Source organism: Protomyctophum parallelum, assembly GCF_964188405.1.
Source record: "Protomyctophum parallelum genome assembly, chromosome: 16".
NCBI lineage: Eukaryota > Metazoa > Chordata > Actinopteri > Myctophiformes > Myctophidae > Protomyctophum > Protomyctophum parallelum.
Window position 1 is genome coordinate 48,636,557 of NC_139711.1, and position 22,500 is coordinate 48,659,056.

The window sequence follows — 22,500 nt, forward strand, 5'->3', positions numbered from 1 at the left end:
ACGGGGTGAGTACTACATTATATACACTACACCACTACCCCAACGGGGTGAGAACTACATTATATACACCACTACCCCAACGGGGTGAGAACTACATTATATACACTACACCACTACCCCAACGGGGTGAGAACTACATTATATACACTAAACCACTACCCCAACGGGGTGAGTACTACACATTCACCACTACCCTAATGGGGTGAGTACTACATTATATACACCACTACCCCAACGGGGTGAGTACTACATTATATACACTACACCACTACCCCAACGGGGTGAGAACTACATACACACCACCTCTACCCCAACGGGGTGAGTACTACATTATATACACTACACCACTACCCCAACGGGGTGAGTACTACATTATATACACCACTACCCCAACGGGGTGAGTACTACATTATATACACTACACCACTACCCCAACGGGGTGAGTACTACACATCCACCACTACCCCAACGGGGTGAGTACTCACACTGGTCTGATTAACCCATTCTGACCTGAGATCAGATTCTAGAAATGTCAGTCCCTCTTCGATTAAAAAAAAATTAGCAGACCTACAAGCTCGTATCGCGCCACTCGGTGGCACGCTATGAGCTTGTAGATCTGCTATTTTTCAATAGCTAAAGCATAACATGATGCCGACACCAAAATGGGTGCCCGGTCAGAATGGGTTAATCACAATTCTTTGTATGACAATAAATGGGCAGGTTTTTATAGCTAAAGGCAGAAACCCCTCAGAAGGCTTGACAATTGAGCGTCGCAGTCCCTCCCCCTTTCAGAACAACGAGTGGCCCAGGAAATGAATCCCAATGTATTTTTCCCATAGGCTTTTCTTTAAGTATTCATTTAAAGACGGTTTACGCCGCGGACAAAGCCAACCTCGGATCGTGACAAATCATGACACAATGTTTTGGGGCCGATCAAATCATTAGAAAGAAGAAAATAAAGTCAGGAGACAACACTATTTGTTTTGTTTTTCTTCTTATACATTATTTGATCAGCCCCAAAACATAGTGTTCAATGTCATGATTTGTCACGATCCGAGTTGGCTTTGTCCGCGGCGTAACCGTCTTTAAATAAATACCTAAAGAAAAGCCTATGGGCAGAATGCATTGCATTTCATTTCCTGGGCCGTTCGTCGTTCTGAAAGGGGGAGGGAACTGCAACGCTCTATATGGGCACATTTGTGAAAGCTGCATGCTTTTGCATGCTTTTATTGTGAAGGGAAAAGTTTCTGAATGTTCTCAGAGCCTGCATCTCCGCATGCTGGGGGTGGCTGATCTACAAGCTCACAACGTGTCCGGACGCGACGCGTGGTGAGCTTGTATATCAGCTATTTTCAGCATGGAACACATGACTGTACGGCGACTCGTTGTTCTGAAAGGGGGAGGGACTGCGACGCTCTATACTCTCTCTTCTGTACCGTAACAGAGTATTCTCTGTGTGCGTGTGCGTGCGTGTGCGTGCGTGCCTGTGTGTGTGTGTGCGTATCAGATCGTGACGGTGAACTGTGCGCGGCTCATCAAGACCGACCAGCACGCCACCAACGGGATGGTCCACGTGGTGGACCGCGTCATCACCGCCATCTCCAACGACGTCCACACCTTCATCGACACCGACGACGACCTGGAGACGCTCAGGGTACGTCTGGCTGTCGAGGAATGACATATAATAAAATATATAACATATAAAACACAATGCAGCTCAGTAAGGTCACATGTCGACCCCGCCCGCGGCCATCTTGGATCCTAAACACAATATAAACAATGGGAGAGGGGTGGGGCCGAGAAAGGCCCTTTGGGGGTCCTTGACATGAAAATGTCACATGACTGACACAGAAAATATGTTATTATGTTATTATAATATGTAATCCTGGTCTCTAAACTGCCTCCCCCTGGCCAGCCGGGGCGCCTGATGGAGGGGAAAGGAACTGGTCTCTATACTGCCTCCCCCTGGCCAGCCGGGGCGCCTGATGGAGGGGAAAGGAACTGGTTGGAATAACGTGTTCCTTCCACGCGCTACGTCCAACCAGGGAAACTCCCCCCTGTCAGGTGTAAAGGAGCAACTTGGACACTCAGGCATGAAGGAAGCATGAGTTCAAGTCCGTTGCTCTCCCCTTGTCCCCCATATATGGGGACTAGGTTGGTCTCCCCTTGTCCCCCATATATGGGGACTAGGTTGGTCTCCCCTTGTCCCCCATATATGGGGACTAGGTTGGTCTCCCCTTGTCCCCCATATATGGGGACTAGGTTGGTCTCCCCTTGTCCCCCATATATGGGGACTAGGTTGGTCTCCCCTTGTCCCCCATATATGGGGACTAGGTTGGTCTCCCCTTGTCCCCCATATATGGGGACTAGGTTGCTCTCCCCTTGTCCCCCATATATGGGGACTAGGTTGCTCTCCCCTTGTCCCCCATATATGGGGACTAGGTTGGTCTCCCCATGTCCCCCATATATGGGGACTAGGTTGGTCTCCCCCTTGTCCCCCATATATGGGGACTAGGTTGGTCTCCCCTTGTCCCCCATATATGGGGACTAGGTTGGTCTCCCCTTGTCCCCCATATATGGGGACTTGGTTGGTCTCCCCAGGTCCCCCATATATGGGGACTAGGTTGGTCTCCCCTTGTCCCCCATATATGAGGACTAGGTTGGTCTCCCCTTGTCCCCCATATATGGGGACTAGGTTGGTCTCCCCATGTCCCCCATATATGGGGACTAGGTTGCTCTCCCCTTGTCCCCCATATATGGGGACTAGGTTGCTCTCCCCTTGTCCCCCATATATGGGGACTAGGTTGGTCTCCCCTTGTCCCCCATATATGGGGACTTGGTTGGTCTCCCCAGGTCCCCCATATATGGGGACTTGGTTGGTCTCCCCTTGTCCCCCATATATGGGGACTAGGTTGGTCTCCCCTTGTCCCCCATATAATATGGGGACTAGGTTGGTCTCCCCCTTGTCCCCCATATATGGGGACTAGGTTGGTCTCCCCTTGTCCCCCATATATGGAGACTAGGTTGGTCTCCCCTTGTCCCCCATATATGGGGACTAGGTTGGTCTCCCCTTGTCCCCCATATATGGGGACTAGGTTGGTCTCCCCTTGTCCCCCATATATGGGGACTAGGTTGCTCTCCCCTTGTCCCCCATATATGGGGACTAGGTTGGCGGAGGGTGTGTAGAGCCCAGGATCACATTAGATGATTGACACAGGGGTGAGAAATGGGTTACAAAATCGTGGGATAAAAAATATATAAAAAATAAAATATGTTTCTTTATATGGTAATGTGTTTCCAGACGGCCATCGCGGCGGCCGGTCTGACCGCCATGCTGGAGAGCGAGGGTCACTACACGGTGTTCGCCCCGACCAACGACGCCTTCGAGAAGATCCCCCCCGCCATGCTGAACCGGATCCTGGGAGACCCCGTGGCCCTGAAAGGTCAGAGGTCACAGCGCCACACCCCGACCTTAGGAAATAAAAAATAAAAAAAAATGCCATGGGCTCGCTAACTGGCTGGCCTAGCTCAAAGCTGATTGGTCCAAAGCTGATTGATCCCCGATGTTGTCTCAATGAAATGTTGTGGACTTTGTGTGTGTGTGTGTGTGTGTGTGTGTGTGTGTGGGGTGGAGGGGGGGGGGGGGTCAGCGAGGGTGCAGAGGTCAAGTTCGGGGTGCATGTGAACCAAGAGAGGAATAGTGTGACTAAAATAACAGATTTACAACCTCGCGGTGAGCTTGTAAATCTGCTACACAATGTTCACACAATCGTTGACATTTTCTTTGAAACATTTTAACGGGCACAGAACATTTAGCCTGCTACGGCACAAAACATTTCCAGATGGGGGTCCGTCTGACGGCCAACACACACATTAATCTGTCCTTCCAGATGGGGGTCCGTCTGACGGCCAACACACACATTAATCTGTCCTTCCAGATGGGGGTCCGTCTGACGGCCAACACACACATTAATCTGTCCTTCCAGATGGGGGTCCGTCTGACGGCCAACACACACATTAATCTGTCCTTCCAGATGGGGGTCCGTCTGACGGCCAACACACACATTAATCTGTCCTTCCAGATGGGGGTCCGTCTGACGCCCAACACACACATTCATCTGTCCTTCCAGATGGGGGTCCGTCTGACGGCCAACACACACATTAATCTGTCCTTCCAGATGGGGGTCCGTCTGACGGCCAACACACACATTAATCTGTCCTTCCAGATGGGGGTCCGTCTGACGGCCAACACACACATTAATCTGTCCTTCCAGATGGGGGTCCGTCTGACGGCCAACACACACATTAATCTGTCCTTCCAGATGGGGGTCCGTCTGACGCCCAACACACACATTCATCTGTCCTTCCAGATGGGGGTCCGTCTGACGGCCAACACACACATTAATCTGTCCTTCCAGATGGGGGTCCGTCTGACGGCCAACACACACATTAATCTGTCCTTCCAGATGGGGGTCCGTCTGACGCCCAACACACACATTCATCTGTCCTTCCAGATGGGGGTCCGTCTGACGGCCAACACACACATTCATCTGTCCTTCCAGATGGGGGTCCGTCTGACGGCCAACACACACATTAATCTGTCCTTCCAGATGGGGGTCCGTCTGACGGCCAACACACACATTAATCTGTCCTTCCAGATGGGGGTCCGTCTGACGACCAACACACACATTAATCTGTCCTTCCAGATGGGGGTCCGTCTGACGGCCAACACACACATTAATCTGAGCCGGGGGGTCCTTCCAGATGGGGGTCCTTGACACGAAAGTGTTTGAGAAGAACTTCCCTAACGAAACCAACCAATTATCTTTGCTTAAAAACAGCAGATCTACAAGCACTTCTGGGGACGAATACGGACTGCCTTATCTGTAACTAGTGCTGCTAATCATGAATGTATGGGATTTTTTTTTTTTTGCGGCTTACGCCTTTTATTGATTTTTGAAGGGACAGACAGTAGGCTGACAGGAAACGGGAGAGAGATGGGGGGATGACATGCAGTAAAGGCCGTGTCGGGTCCGGGAGTCGAACCCGCGGCACACTGCGACTGGATTACCAGTCCGGTGCCCAGACCGTTACGCTACGGCCTGGGCCGGGATTTTATTTTTTAACTTTACCAAGTGCTAGACTGGAGGCCCGTTTCAATTGAAGGCACAGACCGACCGACAGAGGCAGAGACAGTGTGGGGTTCAGTGTCTCATTGAAGGCAGTGTGGGGTTCAGTGTCTCATTGGAGGCAGTGTGGGGTTCAGTGTCTCATTGGAGGCAGTGTGGGGTTCAGTGTCTCATTGGAGACAGGGTGGGGTTCAGTGTCTCATTGGAGACAGGGTGGGGTTCAGTGTCTCATTTGAGACAGGGTGGGGTTCAGTGACTCATTGGAGGCAGTGTGGGGTTCAGTGTCTCATTGGAGACAGGGTGGGGTTCAGTGTCTCATTGGAGGCAGGGTGGGGTTCAGTGTCTCATTGGAGGCAGGGTGGGGTTCAGTGTCTCATTGGAGGCAGGGTGGGGTTCAGTGTCTCATTGGAGGCAGTGTGGGGTTCAGTGTCTCATTGGAGACAGGGTGGGGTTCAGTGTCTCATTGGAGACAGGGTGGGGTTCAGTGTATCATTGGAGGCAGGGTGGGGTTCAGTGTCTCATTGGAGACAGGGTGGGGTTCAGTGTCTCATTGGAGGCAGGGTGGGGTTCAGTGTCTCATTGGAGACAGGGTGGGGTTCAGTGTATCATTGGAGGCAGGGTGGGGTTCAGTGTCTCATTGGAGGCAGGGTGGGGTTCAGTGTCTCATTGGAGGCAGGGTGGGGTTCAGTGTCTCATTGGAGGCAGTGTGGGGTTCAGTGTCTCATTGGAGGCAGGGTGGGGTTCAGTGTCTCATTGGAGGCAGTGTGGGGTTCAGTGTCTCATTGGAGGCAGTGTGGGGTTCAGTGTCTCATTGGAGGCAGTGTGGGGTTCAGTGTCTCATTGGAGGCAGTGTGGGGTTCAGTGTCTCATTGGAGACAGGGTGGGGTTCAGTGTCTCATTGGAGACAGTGTGGGGTTCAGTGTCTCATTGGAGACAGGGTGGGGTTCAGTGTCTCATTGGAGGCAGGGTGGGGTTCAGTGTCTCATTGGAGGCAGTGTGGGGTTCAGTGTCTCATTGGAGGCAGTGTGGGGTTCAGTGTCTCATTGGAGGCAGTGTGGGGTTCAGTGTCTCATTGGAGGCAGTGTGGGGTTCAGTGTCTCATTGGAGACAGTGTGGGGTTCAGTGTCTCATTGGAGGCAGTGTGGGGTTCAGTGTCTCATTGGAGGCAGTGTGGGGTTCAGTGTCTCATTGGAGGCAGTGTGGGGTTCAGTGTCTCATTGGAGGCAGTGTGGGGTTCAGTGTCTCATTGGAGGCAGTGTGGGGTTCAGTGTCTCATTGGAGGCAGTGTGGGGTTCAGTGTCTCATTGGAGGCAGGGTGGGGTTCAGTGTCTCATTGGAGGCAGTGTAGGGTTCAGTGTCTCATTGGAGACAGTGTGGGGTTCAGTGTCTCATTGGAGACAGTGTGGGGTTCAGTGTCTCATTGGAGGCAGTGTGGGGTTCAGTGTCTCATTGGAGGCAGTGTGGGGTTCAGTGTCTCATTGGAGGCAGTGTGGGGTTCAGTGTCTCATTGGAGGCAGTGTGGGGTTCAGTGTCTCATTGGAGGCAGTGTGGGGTTCAGTGTCTTGCCCAAGGACACTTCGACATGTAGATATGAGGAGCCGGGATTCAAACCACTGACCCACAGATCATTGCACGACCCGCTGTACTTTTTACCTTTAGTGGAATCTGTTCTCGGGTTCCAAGGCGCAGATGGAGGAAACACATGGCCTTGGAACGTCTCGGGATCCCCCAGGAGGAAGTCACTAATGTTGCTCTGGAGAGGGAAGTCTGGCGCACTCCCAATCTTCCGCCGTGGTCTGAAAACCCACCTCTTCAGACTCCATCAAGGCCCGTAGCACTTACCCTACCCCCTTAGATAGCATTTCTGTAGACTTAGATTAGCATTTGATACAGACTTATAGCATCTTAATCTACAGCACTATAATTGCATTGTATATGTAGTCATAGCACGTCATAGTACATATGTATAGCATAGTATATTATAGTATATGTATAGTTTATATGTATAGTTTCATTATATAGATATTCCACTGTTACGTTCTTAGCTTACGCATGTTTCATGCCCCTCTAGACCAGAAAGCACGCTGGCTGGGCCAGGCTACCCGCCCCTCTAGACCAGAAAGCACGCTGTCTGGGCCAGGCTACCCACCCCTCTAGACCAGAAAGCACACTGTCTGGGCCAGGCTACCCGCCCCTCTAGACCAGAAAGCACGCTGTCTGGGCCAGGCTACCCGCCCCTCTAGACCAGAAAGCACATTGTCTGGGCCAGGCTACCCGCCTCTCTAGACCAGAAAGCACACTGTCTGGGCCATGTTCCATTATTTACTCATTGGCAGTTGAATAGTCATTACTTCTTCATGCTCTCTGTCGTCCAATTAGAAAAAAAACTGATCGACTTGAAACGTCATCACGAATGACTCTTTCCTTTTGACTCCAGAAGAATCATTTCACATTCCTGTGTCAATGTTTGGAATGTCTCTGCTTACAATAACATATCAATGTTTGGAATGTCTCTGCTTACAATAACAGATCAATGTTTCTAATGTCTCTGCTTCCATAACACACTCCTAGAAACGGGTGTTGATTTAACCCATTCTGGACGGGAAAATCTTTGAATATATATATTCTTTCAGAAGACCTTTTTTATTTATTTCGACGTCGGGCCTAAATAATAATACATGGATTTAAGCTGCTTGGCTCCTTCTGTCTGTGTCTACTCTATATGTTTAGAATTCTGTCTCTGTCTGTCTGTCTGACTGTCTGACAGACAGACAGACAGACAGACAGACAGACAGACAGACAGACAGACAGACAGACAGACAGACAGACAGACAGACAGTGTTTACATTGGCATTATGGGAGCTGTAGTCAGAGACTATGTGGGGGTCCTTGGCATTATGGGACCTGTAGTCAGAAGCTATGAGGGGGGTCCTTGGCATTATGGGACCTGTAGTCAGAAGCTATGAGGGGGGTCCTTGGCATTATGGGACCTGTAGTCAGAAGCTGTGAGGGGGTCCTTGGCATTATGGGAGCTGTAGTCAGAAGCTATGAGGGGGTCCTTGGCATTATGGGACCTGTAGTCAGAAGCTATGAGGGGGGTCCTTGGCATTATGGGACCTGTAGTCAGAAGCTATGAGGGGGTCCTTGGCATTATGGGACCTGTAGTCAGAAGCTATGAGGGGGTCCTTGGCATTATGGGACCTGTAGTCAGAAGCTATGAGGGGGTCCTTGGCATTATGGGACCTGTAGTCAGAAGCTATGAGGGGGTCCTTGGCATTATGGGACCTGTAGTCAGAAGCTATGAGGGGGTCCTGGGCATTATGGGAGCTGTAGTCAGAGACTATGTGGGGGTCCTTGGCATTATGGGACCTGTAGTCAGAAGCTATGAGGGGGGTCCTTGGCATTATGGGACCTGTAGTCAGAAGCTATGAGGGGGGTCCTTGGCATTATGGGACCTGTAGTCAGAAGCTATGAGGGGGTCCTGGGCATTATGGGACCTGTAGTCAGAAGCTATGAGGGGGTCCTTGGCATTATGGGAGCTGTAGTCAGAAGCTATGAGGGGGTCCTTGGCATTATGGGAGCTGTAGTCAGAAGCTATGAGGGGGGTCCTTGGCATTATGGGACCTGTAGTCAGAGACTATGTGGGGGTCCTTGGCATTATGGGACCTGTAGTCAGAAGCTATGAGGGGGTCCTTGGCATTATGGGAGCTGTAGTCAGAAGCTATGAGGGGGTCCTTGGCATTATGGGAGCTGTAGTCAGAAGCTATGAGGGGGTCCTTGGCATTATGGGAGCTGTAGTCAGAAGCTATGAGGGGGGTCCTTGGCATTATGGGACCTGTAGTCAGAGACTATGTGGGGGTCCTTGGCATTATGGGACCTGTAGTCAGAAGCTATGAGGGGGTCCTTGGCATTATGGGAGCTGTAGTCAGAAGCTATGAGGGGGTCCTTGGCATTATGGGACCTGTAGTCAGAGACTATGTGGGGGTCCTGGGCATTATGGGAGCTGTAGTCAGAGACTATGTGGGGGTCCTTGGCATTATGGGAGCTGTAGTCAGAGACCTCGGTAGTCCTTGGCATGGAAAAAGGTTTTTTGGGAACCCTATATCTTGTTACATGTATAAAATATTTGTACATGTGTTACACTTTTCCTCTGCAGAGGCCTAATGTGTATTTAACCAACTGAACCCCAGCATACTTATTCTGATAGAGGGGGGGGGGGGGGGGGGGGGGTACAAAGTCTCTGCGTTCTGCGTGCGACCTCACAGTGAGCTTTTTTGGCACGAAGAAAAAGGAGTTTGGTGTTGACATTTCATTGTAGCCTACAGATATTCTACTGTTGCTAATTATGATCCATGATGACTATTTCTATGTGTGTGATGTGTTACCATGTGTTGTTGGGGCGGGAACCCCTTTTCGGTGTTTTAACCCATTCTGACCTGAGATCAGATTCATACGAGGTTTCCGCCGGACACACACTGGTCTGATTAAACCCATTCTGACCTGAGATCAGATTAAAAAAATGTCAGTCGTTCTTCGATTTTTCAAAAATAGCAGACCTACAAGCTCGTATCGCGCCACTCGGTGGCGCGATATGAGCTTGTAGATCTGCTATTTTTCAATAGGTAAAGCATAACATGATGCGGACACCAAAATGGGTGCCCGTTCAGAATGGGTTAACTAAGCATTATGTTATAGTTTAGCTATTGAAAAAATAGCAGACCTACAAGCTCGTATACGAGCTTGTAGGTCTGCTATTCTACAGCCTATAGAAGCGCCTTAAAACGTTCATAACTCGCGATCTAAATCATCCCGTCTTTTTGTTTTTGTTTTTATATTAAAATAAATTAACAAAAAAAAATGAATGTAAAAAGTGGGCACCTGTCCCTGGGTCCCTATTTTGAAATTGTTGAAAGGGCACACAATGTGTTTAATATTAATAAACTATCCATGTGTTTTATTAGATCTGTTGAACTATACCACATCGTGAACCAGAGTCTGTGGTTTATATTGATATTAATAATCCATCCGTGTGTTCTGTAGATCTGTTGAACATCGTGAACCAGTGTCCGTGGTTCATATTGATATTAATAATCCATCCGTGTGTTCTGTAGATCTGCTGAACTACCACATCCTGAACCACATGCAGTGTGCCGAGTCGGTGGTCTCGGGCACCCCCATGGAGACCCTCCAGGGCACCGTGTTGGAGGTGGGCTGCGACGCGGACGAGATGACGCTGAACGGGAAGGCCATCATCACCAAGAAGGACCAGCTGGGCACCAACGGAGTGGTGCACTACATTAACGAGCTGCTGATACCGGACTCAGGTACACCTTCACTTAACGAGCTGCTGATACCAGACTCAGGTACACCTTCACTAACGAGCTGCTGATACCAGACTCAGGTACACCTTCACTAACGAGCTGCTGATACCAGACTCAGGTACACCTTCACTAACGAGCTGCTGATACCAGACTCAGGTACACCTTCACTTAACGAGCTGCTGATACCAGACTCAGGTACACCTTCACTAACGAGCTGCTGATACCAGACTCAGGTACACCTTCACTAACCAGCTGCTGATACCAGACTCAGGTACACCTTCACTAACGAGCTGCTGATACCAGACTCAGGTACACCTTCACTAACGAGCTGCTGATACCAGACTCAGGTACACCTTCACTAACCAGCTGCTGATACCGGACTCAGGTACATGTCACCTTCATTAATTAACTGCTGATACCAGACTCAGGTACATGTCACCTTCATTAATTAACTGCTGATACCAGACTCAGGTACACCTTCATTAATTAACTGCTGATACCAGACTCAGGTACATGTCACCTTCATTAATTAACTGCTGATACCAGACTCAGGTACACCTTCACTAACGAGCTGCTGATACCAGACTCAGGTACACCTTCACTAACGAGCTGCTGATACCAGACTCAGGTACACCTTCATTAATTAACTGCTGATACCAGACTCAGGTACACCTTCATTAATTAACTGCTGATACCAGACTCAGGTACATGTCACCTTCATTAATTAACTGCTGATACCAGACTCAGGTACATGTCACCTTCATTAATTAACTGCTGATACCAGACTCAGGTACATGTCACCTTCATTAATTAACTGCTGATACCAGACTCAGGTACACCTTCATTAATTAACTGCTGATACCAGACTCAGGTACATGTCACCTTCATTAATTAACTGCTGATACCAGACTCAGGTACATGTCACCTTCATTAATTAACTGCTGATACCAGACTCAGGTACATGTCACCTTCATTAATTAACTGCTGATACCAGACTCAGGTACATGTCACCTTCATTAATTAACTGCTGATACCAGACTCAGGTACATGTCACCTTCATTAATTAACTGCTGATACCAGACTCAGGTACATGTCACCTTCATTAATTAACTGCTGATACCAGACTCAGGTACATGTCACCTTCATTAATTAACTGCTGATACCAGACTCAGGTACATGTCACCTTCATTAATTAACTGCTGATACCAGACTCAGGTACATGTCACCTTCATTAACCAGCTGCTGATACCAGACTCAGGTACATGTCACCTTCATTAATTAACTGCTGATACCAGACTCAGGTACATGTCACCTTCATTAATTAGCTGCTGATACCAGACTCAGGTACATGTCACCTTCATTAATTAACTGCTGATACCAGACTCAGGTACATGTCACCTTCATTAATTAACTGCTGATACCAGACTCAGGTACATGTCACCTTCATTAATTAACTGCTGATACCAGACTCAGGTACATGTCACCTTCATTAATTAACTGCTGATACCAGACTCAGGTACACCTTCACTAACGAGCTGCTGATACCAGACTCAGGTACATGTCACCTTCATTAATTAACTGCTGATACCAGACTCAGGTACACCTTCATTAATTAACTGCTGATACCAGACTCAGGTACATGTCACCTTCATTAATTAACTGCTGATACCAGACTCAGGTACACCTTCACTAACGAGCTGCTGATACCAGACTCAGGTACACCTTCACTAACGAGCTGCTGATACCAGACTCAGGTACACCTTCATTAATTAACTGCTGATACCAGACTCAGGTACACCTTCATTAATTAACTGCTGATACCAGACTCAGGTACATGTCACCTTCATTAATTAACTGCTGATACCAGACTCAGGTACATGTCACCTTCATTAATTAACTGCTGATACCAGACTCAGGTACATGTCACCTTCATTAATTAACTGCTGATACCAGACTCAGGTACACCTTCATTAATTAACTGCTGATACCAGACTCAGGTACATGTCACCTTCATTAATTAACTGCTGATACCAGACTCAGGTACATGTCACCTTCATTAATTAACTGCTGATACCAGACTCAGGTACATGTCACCTTCATTAATTAACTGCTGATACCAGACTCAGGTACATGTCACCTTCATTAATTAACTGCTGATACCAGACTCAGGTACATGTCACCTTCATTAATTAACTGCTGATACCAGACTCAGGTACATGTCACCTTCATTAATTAACTGCTGATACCAGACTCAGGTACATGTCACCTTCATTAATTAACTGCTGATACCAGACTCAGGTACATGTCACCTTCATTAATTAACTGCTGATACCAGACTCAGGTACATGTCACCTTCATTAACCAGCTGCTGATACCAGACTCAGGTACATGTCACCTTCATTAATTAACTGCTGATACCAGACTCAGGTACATGTCACCTTCATTAATTAGCTGCTGATACCAGACTCGGGTACATGTCACCTTCATTAATTAACTGCTGATACCAGACTCAGGTACATGTCACCTTCATTAATTAACTGCTGATACCAGACTCAGGTACATGTCACCTTCATTAATTAACTGCTGATACCAGACTCAGGTACATGTCACCTTCATTAATTAACTGCTGATACCAGACTCAGGTACACCTTCATTAATTAACTACTGATACCAGACTCAGGTACATGTCACCTTCATTAATTAACTGCTGATACCAGACTCAGGTACATGTCACCTTCATTAATTAACTGCTGATACCAGACTCAGGTACATGTCACCTTCATTAATTAACTGCTGATACCAGACTCAGGTACATGTCACCTTCATTAATTAACTGCTGATACCAGACTCAGGTACATGTCACCTTCATTAATTAACTGCTGATACCAGACTCAGGTACACCTTCATTAATTAACTGCTGATACCAGACTCAGGTACATGTCACCTTCATTAATTAACTGCTGATACCAGACTCAGGTACATGTCACCTTCATTAATTAACTGCTGATACCAGACTCAGGTACATGTCACCTTCATTAATTAACTGCTGATACCAGACTCAGGTACATGTCACCTTCATTAATTAACTGCTGATACCAGACTCAGGTACATGTCACCTTCATTAATTAACTGCTGATACCAGACTCAGGTACATGTCACCTTCATTAATTAACTGCTGATACCAGACTCAGGTACATGTCACCTTCATTAATTAACTGCTGATACCAGACTCAGGTACATGTCACCTTCCTTAATTAACTGCTGATACCAGACTCAGGTACATGTCACCTTCATTAATTAACTGCTGATACCAGACTCAGGTACATGTCACCTTCATTAATTAACTGCTGATACCAGACTCAGGTACATGTCACCTTCATTAATTAACTGCTGATACCAGACTCAGGTACACCTTCATTAATTAACTGCTGATACCAGACTCAGGTACATGTCACCTTCATTAATTAACTACTGATACCAGACTCAGGTACATGTCACCTTCATTAATTAACTGCTGATACCAGACTCAGGTACATGTCACCTTCATTAATTAACTGCTGATACCAGACTCAGGTACATGTCACCTTCATTAATTAACTGCTGATACCAGACTCAGGTACATGTCACCTTCATTAATTAACTGCTGATACCAGACTCAGGTACATGTCACCTTCATTAATTAACTGCTGATACCAGACTCAGGTACATGTCACCTTCATTAATTAACTGCTGATACCAGACTCAGGTACATGTCACCTTCATTAATTAACTGCTGATACCAGACTCAGGTACATGTCACCTTCATTAATTAACTGCTGATACCAGACTCAGGTACATGTCACCTTCATTAATTAACTGCTGATACCAGACTCAGGTACATGTCACCTTCATTAATTAACTGCTGATACCAGACTCAGGTACATGTCACCTTCATTAATTAACTGCTGATACCAGACTCAGGTACATGTCACCTTCATTAATTAACTGCTGATACCAGACTCAGGTACATGTCACCTTCATTAATTAACTGCTGATACCAGACTCAGGTACATGTCACCTTCATTAATTAACTGCTGATACCAGACTCAGGTACATGTCACCTTCATTAATTAACTGCTGATACCAGACTCAGGTACATGTCACCTTCATGAATTAACTGCTGATACCAGACTCAGGTACATGTCACCTTCATTAATTAACTGCTGATACCAGACTCAGGTACATGTCACCTTCATTAATTAACTGCTGATACCAGACTCAGGTACATGTCACCTTCATTAATTAACTGCTGATACCAGACGCAGGTACATGTCACCTTCATTAATTAACTGCTGATACCAGACTCAGGTACATGTCACCTTCATTAATTAACTGCTGATACCAGACTCAGGTACACCTTCACTAACGAGCTGCTGATACCAGACTCAGGTACACCTTCACTAACGAGCTGCTGATACCAGACTCAGGTACACCTTCATTAATTAACTGCTGATACCAGACTCAGGTACACCTTCATTAATTAACTGCTGATACCAGACTCAGGTACATGTCACCTTCATTAATTAACTGCTGATACCAGACTCAGGTACATGTCACCTTCATTAATTAACTGCTGATACCAGACTCAGGTACATGTCACCTTCATTAATTAACTGCTGATACCAGACTCAGGTACACCTTCATTAATTAACTGCTGATACCAGACTCAGGTACATGTCACCTTCATTAATTAACTGCTGATACCAGACTCAGGTACATGTCACCTTCATTAATTAACTGCTGATACCAGACTCAGGTACATGTCACCTTCATTAATTAACTGCTGATACCAGACTCAGGTACATGTCACCTTCATTAATTAACTGCTGATACCAGACTCAGGTACATGTCACCTTCATTAATTAACTGCTGATACCAGACTCAGGTACATGTCACCTTCATTAATTAACTGCTGATACCAGACTCAGGTACATGTCACCTTCATTAATTAACTGCTGATACCAGACTCAGGTACATGTCACCTTCATTAATTAACTGCTGATACCAGACTCAGGTACATGTCACCTTCATTAACCAGCTGCTGATACCAGACTCAGGTACATGTCACCTTCATTAATTAACTGCTGATACCAGACTCAGGTACATGTCACCTTCATTAATTAGCTGCTGATACCAGACTCAGGTACATGTCACCTTCATTAATTAACTGCTGATACCAGACTCAGGTACATGTCACCTTCATTAATTAACTGCTGATACCAGACTCAGGTACATGTCACCTTCATTAATTAACTGCTGATACCAGACTCAGGTACATGTCACCTTCATTAATTAACTGCTGATACCAGACTCAGGTACACCTTCATTAATTAACTACTGATACCAGACTCAGGTACATGTCACCTTCATTAATTAACTGCTGATACCAGACTCAGGTACATGTCACCTTCATTAATTAACTGCTGATACCAGACTCAGGTACATGTCACCTTCATTAATTAACTGCTGATACCAGACTCAGGTACATGTCACCTTCATTAATTAACTGCTGATACCAGACTCAGGTACATGTCACCTTCATTAATTAACTGCTGATACCAGACTCAGGTACACCTTCATTAATTAACTGCTGATACCAGACTCAGGTACATGTCACCTTCATTAATTAACTGCTGATACCAGACTCAGGTACATGTCACCTTCATTAATTAACTGCTGATACCAGACTCAGGTACATGTCACCTTCATTAATTAACTGCTGATACCAGACTCAGGTACATGTCACCTTCATTAATTAACTGCTGATACCAGACTCAGGTACATGTCACCTTCATTAATTAACTGCTGATACCAGACTCAGGTACATGTCACCTTCATTAATTAACTGCTGATACCAGACTCAGGTACATGTCACCTTCATTAATTAACTGCTGATACCAGACTCAGGTACATGTCACCTTCCTTAATTAACTGCTGATACCAGACTCAGGTACATGTCACCTTCATTAATTAACTGCTGATACCAGACTCAGGTACATGTCACCTTCCTTAATTAACTGCTGATACCAGACTCAGGTACATGTCACCTTCATTAATTAACTGCTGATACCAGACTCAGGTACATGTCACCTTCATTAATTAACTGCTGATACCAGACTCAGGTACATGTCACCTTCATTAATTAACTGCTGATACCAGACTCAGGTACACCTTCATTAATTAACTGCTGATACCAGACTCAGGTACATGTCACCTTCATTAATTAACTACTGATACCAGACTCAGGTACATGTCACCTTCATTAATTAACTGCTGATACCAGACTCAGGTACATGTCACCTTCATTAATTAACTGCTGATACCAGACTCAGGTACATGTCACCTTCATTAATTAACTGCTGATACCAGACTCAGGTACATGTCACCTTCATTAATTAACTGCTGATACCAGACTCAGGTACATGTCACCTTCATTAATTAACTGCTGATACCAGACTCAGGTACATGTCACCTTCATTAATTAACTGCTGATACCAGACTCAGGTACATGTCACCTTCATTAATTAACTGCTGATACCAGACTCAGGTACATGTCACCTTCATTAATTAACTGCTGATACCAGACTCAGGTACATGTCACCTTCATTAATTAACTGCTGATACCAGACTCAGGTACATGTCACCTTCATTAATTAACTGCTGATACCAGACTCAGGTACATGTCACCTTCATTAATTAACTGCTGATACCAGACTCAGGTACATGTCACCTTCATTAATTAACTGCTGATACCAGACTCAGGTACATGTCACCTTCATTAATTAACTGCTGATACCAGACTCAGGTACATGTCACCTTCATTAATTAACTGCTGATACCAGACTCAGGTACATGTCACCTTCATTAATTAACTGCTGATACCAGACTCAGGTACATGTCACCTTCATGAATTAACTGCTGATACCAGACTCAGGTACATGTCACCTTCATTAATTAACTGCTGATACCAGACTCAGGTACATGTCACCTTCATTAATTAACTGCTGATACCAGACTCAGGTACATGTCACCTTCATTAATTAACTGCTGATACCAGACTCAGGTACATGTCACCTTCATTAATTAACTGCTGATACCAGACTCAGGTACATGTCACCTTCATTAATTAACTGCTGATACCTGACTCAGGTACATGTCACCTTCATTAATTAACTGCTGATACCCGACTCAGGTACATGTCACCTTCATTAATTAACTGCTGATACCAGACTCAGGTACATGTCACCTTCATTAATTAACTGCTGATACCAGACTCAGGTACATGTCACCTTCATTAATTAACTGCTGATACCAGACTCAGGTACATGTCACCTTCATTAATTAACTGCTGATACCAGACTCAGGTACATGTCACCTTCATTAATTAACTGCTGATACCTGACTCAGGTACATGTCACCTTCATTAATCACCATTCTACCACGGGTCGTTTCGAGGAAGCAATCTGATCAGTTGAAACAGCCTTCTAGCCGGTGGTTAAACCAGCACCGTTCACCACCCAATCAAAACAAAGAATTCAGCTGCTCTGTTCTCCCAGAGCGCTAGCAAACTGGGTGGCTAGGCTAGCTAGTTTCTTTGGACATTTGTGGTCGTAGTGACTACATCTGTCATTAAAAATATATATTCTTTCAGCGATCTTCTTAGTTTTAAGGGTAACTGTATAATTGCACTTGAGGGTGTTGTTTAACGTGATTATTGCCACTTCAGTGATGCTTTGCGGAACTCGACTCCGTCTCGTTCCTGAACGCATCCCTGTTGTGGATATAATCACGTTAAACAACACCCTCTCATGGAATATTGCTTAATTACAATCAATCAATCAATCAAAACTTTATTTGTAGCCTATATAGCACATTTCATACATAGCAAGGGCCGCCCACTGTGCTTCACATACTGTATTAATATAATAATAATACATACTGTATTACACAATAGAAGAAACATTAAGTGATGGTGGGGGGCCGCATTTGCCCCCCGGTTAGGGCAGGGGTGGGTGCCCAAAAGGTAGATCACATGACATGCCCCTAAAGAATATTTAATCTAAAAACATTTTTTGTGGCATCTTTCTGCCACTTGAATTGAATTAAGTTGACCTGGTTGATTGACTGACATAAAAAGGGGCCTGTCAGCTCAACGCAATACTTTGTTTTGTTTTCAAGCGTGTTGCTGCAGCGCACAAATATCAGTATAGATTACAAATGAAATACAAAAAAAAAACTCTACCTTTATTTAATTTCTCCCCTTTCCCATTCCAAGTGCATTTGCCTTAAATATAATGCCAGCGCCGCTATATTCCAATGCCCTTTTCAGGAATGGTATTACTATTATTATGTTTTTGGTTTTTACCGTTAATACGTAACGGTATTATGTTTTTGGTGGGTAGATCATGTTGATCTGGTCATTTTGAAAGTACCTCTCAAGTCAAAAAAGTGTGGGCACCCCCCTGGGTTAGGGTCTCTCCTCTCTCTCTCTCCTCAGCTAAGACCCTGTTGGAGCTGGCCCAGGTTTATGGTCCTAGTTTGACATGTTGTCTCTCCTCTCTCCTCCTCAGCTAAGACCCTGTTGGAGCTGTCCCAGGGTTAGGGTCATAGTCTAAGACCCTGTTGGATATGTCCCAGGGTTAGGGTCATAGTCTAAGACCCTGTTGGATCTGTCCCAGGTTTATGGTCCTAGTTTGACATGTTGTCTCTCCTCTCTCTCCTCAGCTAAGACCCTGTTGGAGCTGGCAGAGGGTCAGGGTCATAGATCATAGGTCATGTTCTCTCTCTCTCCTCAGCTAAGACCCTGTTGGAGCTGGCAGAGGGTCAGGGTCATAGTTCATAGGTCATGTTCTCTCTCTCCTCCTCAGCTAAGACCCTGTTTGATCTGTCCCAGGGTTAGGGTCATAGTTCATAGGTCATGTTCTCTCCTCCTCAGCTAAGACCCTGTTGGATCTGTCCCAGGGTTAGGGTCATAGTTCATAGGTCATGTTCTCTCTCTCCTCAGCTAAGACCCTGTTTGATCTGTCCCAGGGTTAGGGTCATAGTTCATAGGTCATGTTCTCTCTCTCCTCCAATCAGCTAAGACCCTGTTGGAGCTGGCAGAGGGCTCGGTGGTAACCACGGCGACCAAGATGTTTGTTGACGCCGGCCTGACCTCTCACCTCTCGGGCTCCGAGGCGCTGACCCTGCTGGCCCCGCAGAACGAGGCCTTCACAGGTATGTAGGCGTGTGTGTGTGTGTGTGTGTGTGTGTGTGTGTGTGTGTGTGCGTGTGCGTGTGCGTGTGCGTGTGCGTGTGCGTGTGCGTGTGCGTGTGCGTGTGCGTGTGCGTGCGTGCGTGCGTGTGCGTGCGTGTGCGTGCGTGTGCGTGTGCGTGCGTGCGTGCGTCAGTGTTGTTTTCATCGACTAAAAACCAAGACGAAAAATGTCCGTCGATTACTTTTTTCCACTGACGAAAACTAAATGGAAACTAAATAAAAACGAAGTTTGCATTGCTGAAAATAGCCGATCTACAAGCTCACACGTCTCCCTTCATTGTCTATGACGTTTCTAAAACAGACATTGAACTAAAGACTTAAACCATATAGATGGGGCTAGGGGAGGGGCTAGGGGAGGAGCTAGGGGAGGGCCTAGGGGAGGGGCTAGGGGAGGGGCTAGGGGAGGGGCTAGGGGAGGGCCTAGGGGAGGGGCTAGGGGAGGGGCTAGGGGAGGGCCTAGGGGAGGGGCTAGGGGAGGGGCTAGGGGAGGGGCTAGGGGAGGGCCTAGGGGAGGGGCTAGGGGAGGGGCTAGGGGAGGGCCTAGGGGAGGGGCTAGGGGAGGGCCTAGGGGAGGGGCTAGGGGAGGAGCTATGGGAGGGCCTAGGGGAGGGGCTAGGGGAGGGGCTAGGGGAGGGCCTAGGGGAGGGGCTAGGGGAGGGGCTAGGGGAGGGGCTATGGGAGGGGCTAGGGGAGGGGCTAGGGGAGGGGCTAGGGGAGGGGCTAGGCTAGGGCCATAGAGTATTAAAAGGATAGAGACTGACCTGGCGTGAAGCTCCGCCCCCTCCCTCCGCTATTCATGTCAGTGGAAGTTGCTCAGTGGCGTTTTGAAGCACCCGGAAGGACCGTCTATTTACGCCTTTTTTCGCTGATTCAGCAAATGCGGAAGTGCAGCTGGGCTTTAACACTGAGCTCTCAGTTGAAGTGCAGCTGGGCTTTAACACTGAGCTCTCAGTTGAAGTGCAGCTGGGCTTTAACACTGAGCTCTCAGTTGAAGTGCAGCTGGGCTTTAACACTGAGCTCTCAGTTGAAGTGCAGCTGGGCTTTAACACTGAGCTCTCAGTTGAAGTGCAGCTGGGCTTTAACACTGAGCGCTCAGTTGAAGTGCAGCTGGGCTTTAACACTGAGCTCTCAGTTGAAGTGCAGCTGGGCTTTAACATTGAGCTCTCAGTTGAAGTGCAGCTGGGCTTTAACTTTGAGCTCTCAGTTGAAGTGCAGCTGGGCTTTAACATTGAGCGCTCAGTTGAAGTGCAGCTGGGCTTTAACACTGAGCTCTCAGTTGAAGTGCAGCTGGGCTTTAACATTGAGCGCTCAGTTGAAGTGCAGCTGGGCTTTAACATTGAGCTCTCAGTTGAAGTGCAGCTGGGCTTTAACACTGAGCTCTCAGTTGAAGTGCAGCTGGGCTTTAACACTGAGCGCTCAGTTGAAGTGCAGCTGGGCTTTAACACTGAGCTCTCAGTTGAAGTGCAGCTGGGCTTTAACCCATTCTGACCTGAGATCAGATTCATACGGTTGCACAGGGTTTCCTCGTCATGAATCCACGGGTCCGCCTGCAGTCCTTCCTCTCACCACTAGGGCCCAGCGCTTCAACGTCGGAGTGCCTCGCTGGCCCCTCACTAGCGCCCCTCACCAGACCACCGTAGACATGTTATGAGCTACTTATTCCTGTCAATAAATTAATTGCAGGTGATTTGGAGTTTGGAAGTTTGGAAGCGCTCGTTGTAAATCACTGAACCGCCCAGACGCCCGTACCACCTGTTTTCAATTTACACATAATGCAGGAGGTCGGCAGGAGGTTTGCTTTACTCATAACGAGCGCTTCCAAACTCTAGCTGACACTTAGGAAAAATAATCACCTGCAAGGTATGTCTTGACAGACAGTATAAGCTCATAACAACATGTCTACGGTGGAGTTTCATGAAAGAAACACTTTGCGGATAGAAAGAGGATAATTCAAGCTTTCCGTAACAGCTGCAATGTTGGTGAGTTTGACCTTGTTTAATACAATCAGACAGGACTTTTCTGATTGGATCAGATAGGACTTTGTTTGGACGTATGGGCTGTCAATCACGTAGTGAAGAAGGAAAACGTTTGCATGTTCTCCCCGTGTCCCCTATGGTAGGTACCCTCACATGTTCTCCCCGTGTCCCCTAGGGTAGGTACCCTCACATGTTCTCCCCGTGTCCCCTAGGGTAGGTACCCTCACATGTTCTCCCCGTGTCCCCTAGGGTAGGTACCCTCACATGTTCTCCCCGTGTCCCCTAGGGTAGGTACCCTCACATGTTCTCCCCGTGTCCCCTAGGGTAGGTACCCTCACATGTTCTCCCCGTGTCCCCTAGGGTAGGTACCCTCACATGTTCTCCCCGTGTCCCATAGGGTAGGTACCCTCACATGTTCTCCCCGTGTCCCCTAGGGTAGGTACCCTCACAAAAAACATGCAGTAATCCTGGTCACTAAACTGCCTCCCCCTGGCCAGCCGGGGCGCCTGATGGAGGGGAAAGGAGCTGGTTGGAATAACGTGTTCCTTCCACGCGCTACGTCCAACCAGGGAAACTCCCCCCTGTCAGGTGTAAAGGAGCAACTTGGACACACATGAAGGAAGCATGAGTTCAAGTCCGTTGCTCTCCCCTTGTCCCCCATATATGGGGACTAGGTTGGTCTCCCCTTGTCCCCCATATATGGGGACTAGGTTGGTCTCCCCTTGTCCCCCATATATGGAGACTAGGTTGGTCTCCCCTTGTCCCCCATATATGGGGAA

The 22,500-nt window shown here is 47.1% G+C and overlaps 1 protein-coding gene across 4 annotated transcripts in view; it reads left to right on the top strand.

Moving 5' to 3' along the window:
- Nucleotides 1-22,500, top strand: part of tgfbi (transforming growth factor, beta-induced) — an 80,251-nt gene that overhangs the window by 25,143 nt on the left and 32,608 nt on the right. For 3 of the 4 annotated variants that reach the window (XR_014570443.1, XM_083785277.1, XM_083785279.1), the window contains exons 6-10: nucleotides 1,508-1,654; nucleotides 3,302-3,443; nucleotides 10,241-10,453; nucleotides 18,987-19,012; nucleotides 19,594-19,705. Coding sequence is in view for 3 of the 4 variants with exons in the window: in XM_083785277.1 (XP_083641403.1) it covers nucleotides 1,508-1,654; nucleotides 3,302-3,443; nucleotides 10,241-10,453; nucleotides 18,987-19,012; nucleotides 19,594-19,705 (640 nt within the window). In the remaining variant the exon portion in view is untranslated. Of the gene's footprint in view, nucleotides 1-1,507; nucleotides 1,655-3,301; nucleotides 3,444-10,240; nucleotides 10,454-18,986; nucleotides 19,013-19,567; nucleotides 19,706-22,500 lie in introns of all 4 variants that reach the window. The other variant, XM_083785278.1, reaches the window with a different exon arrangement.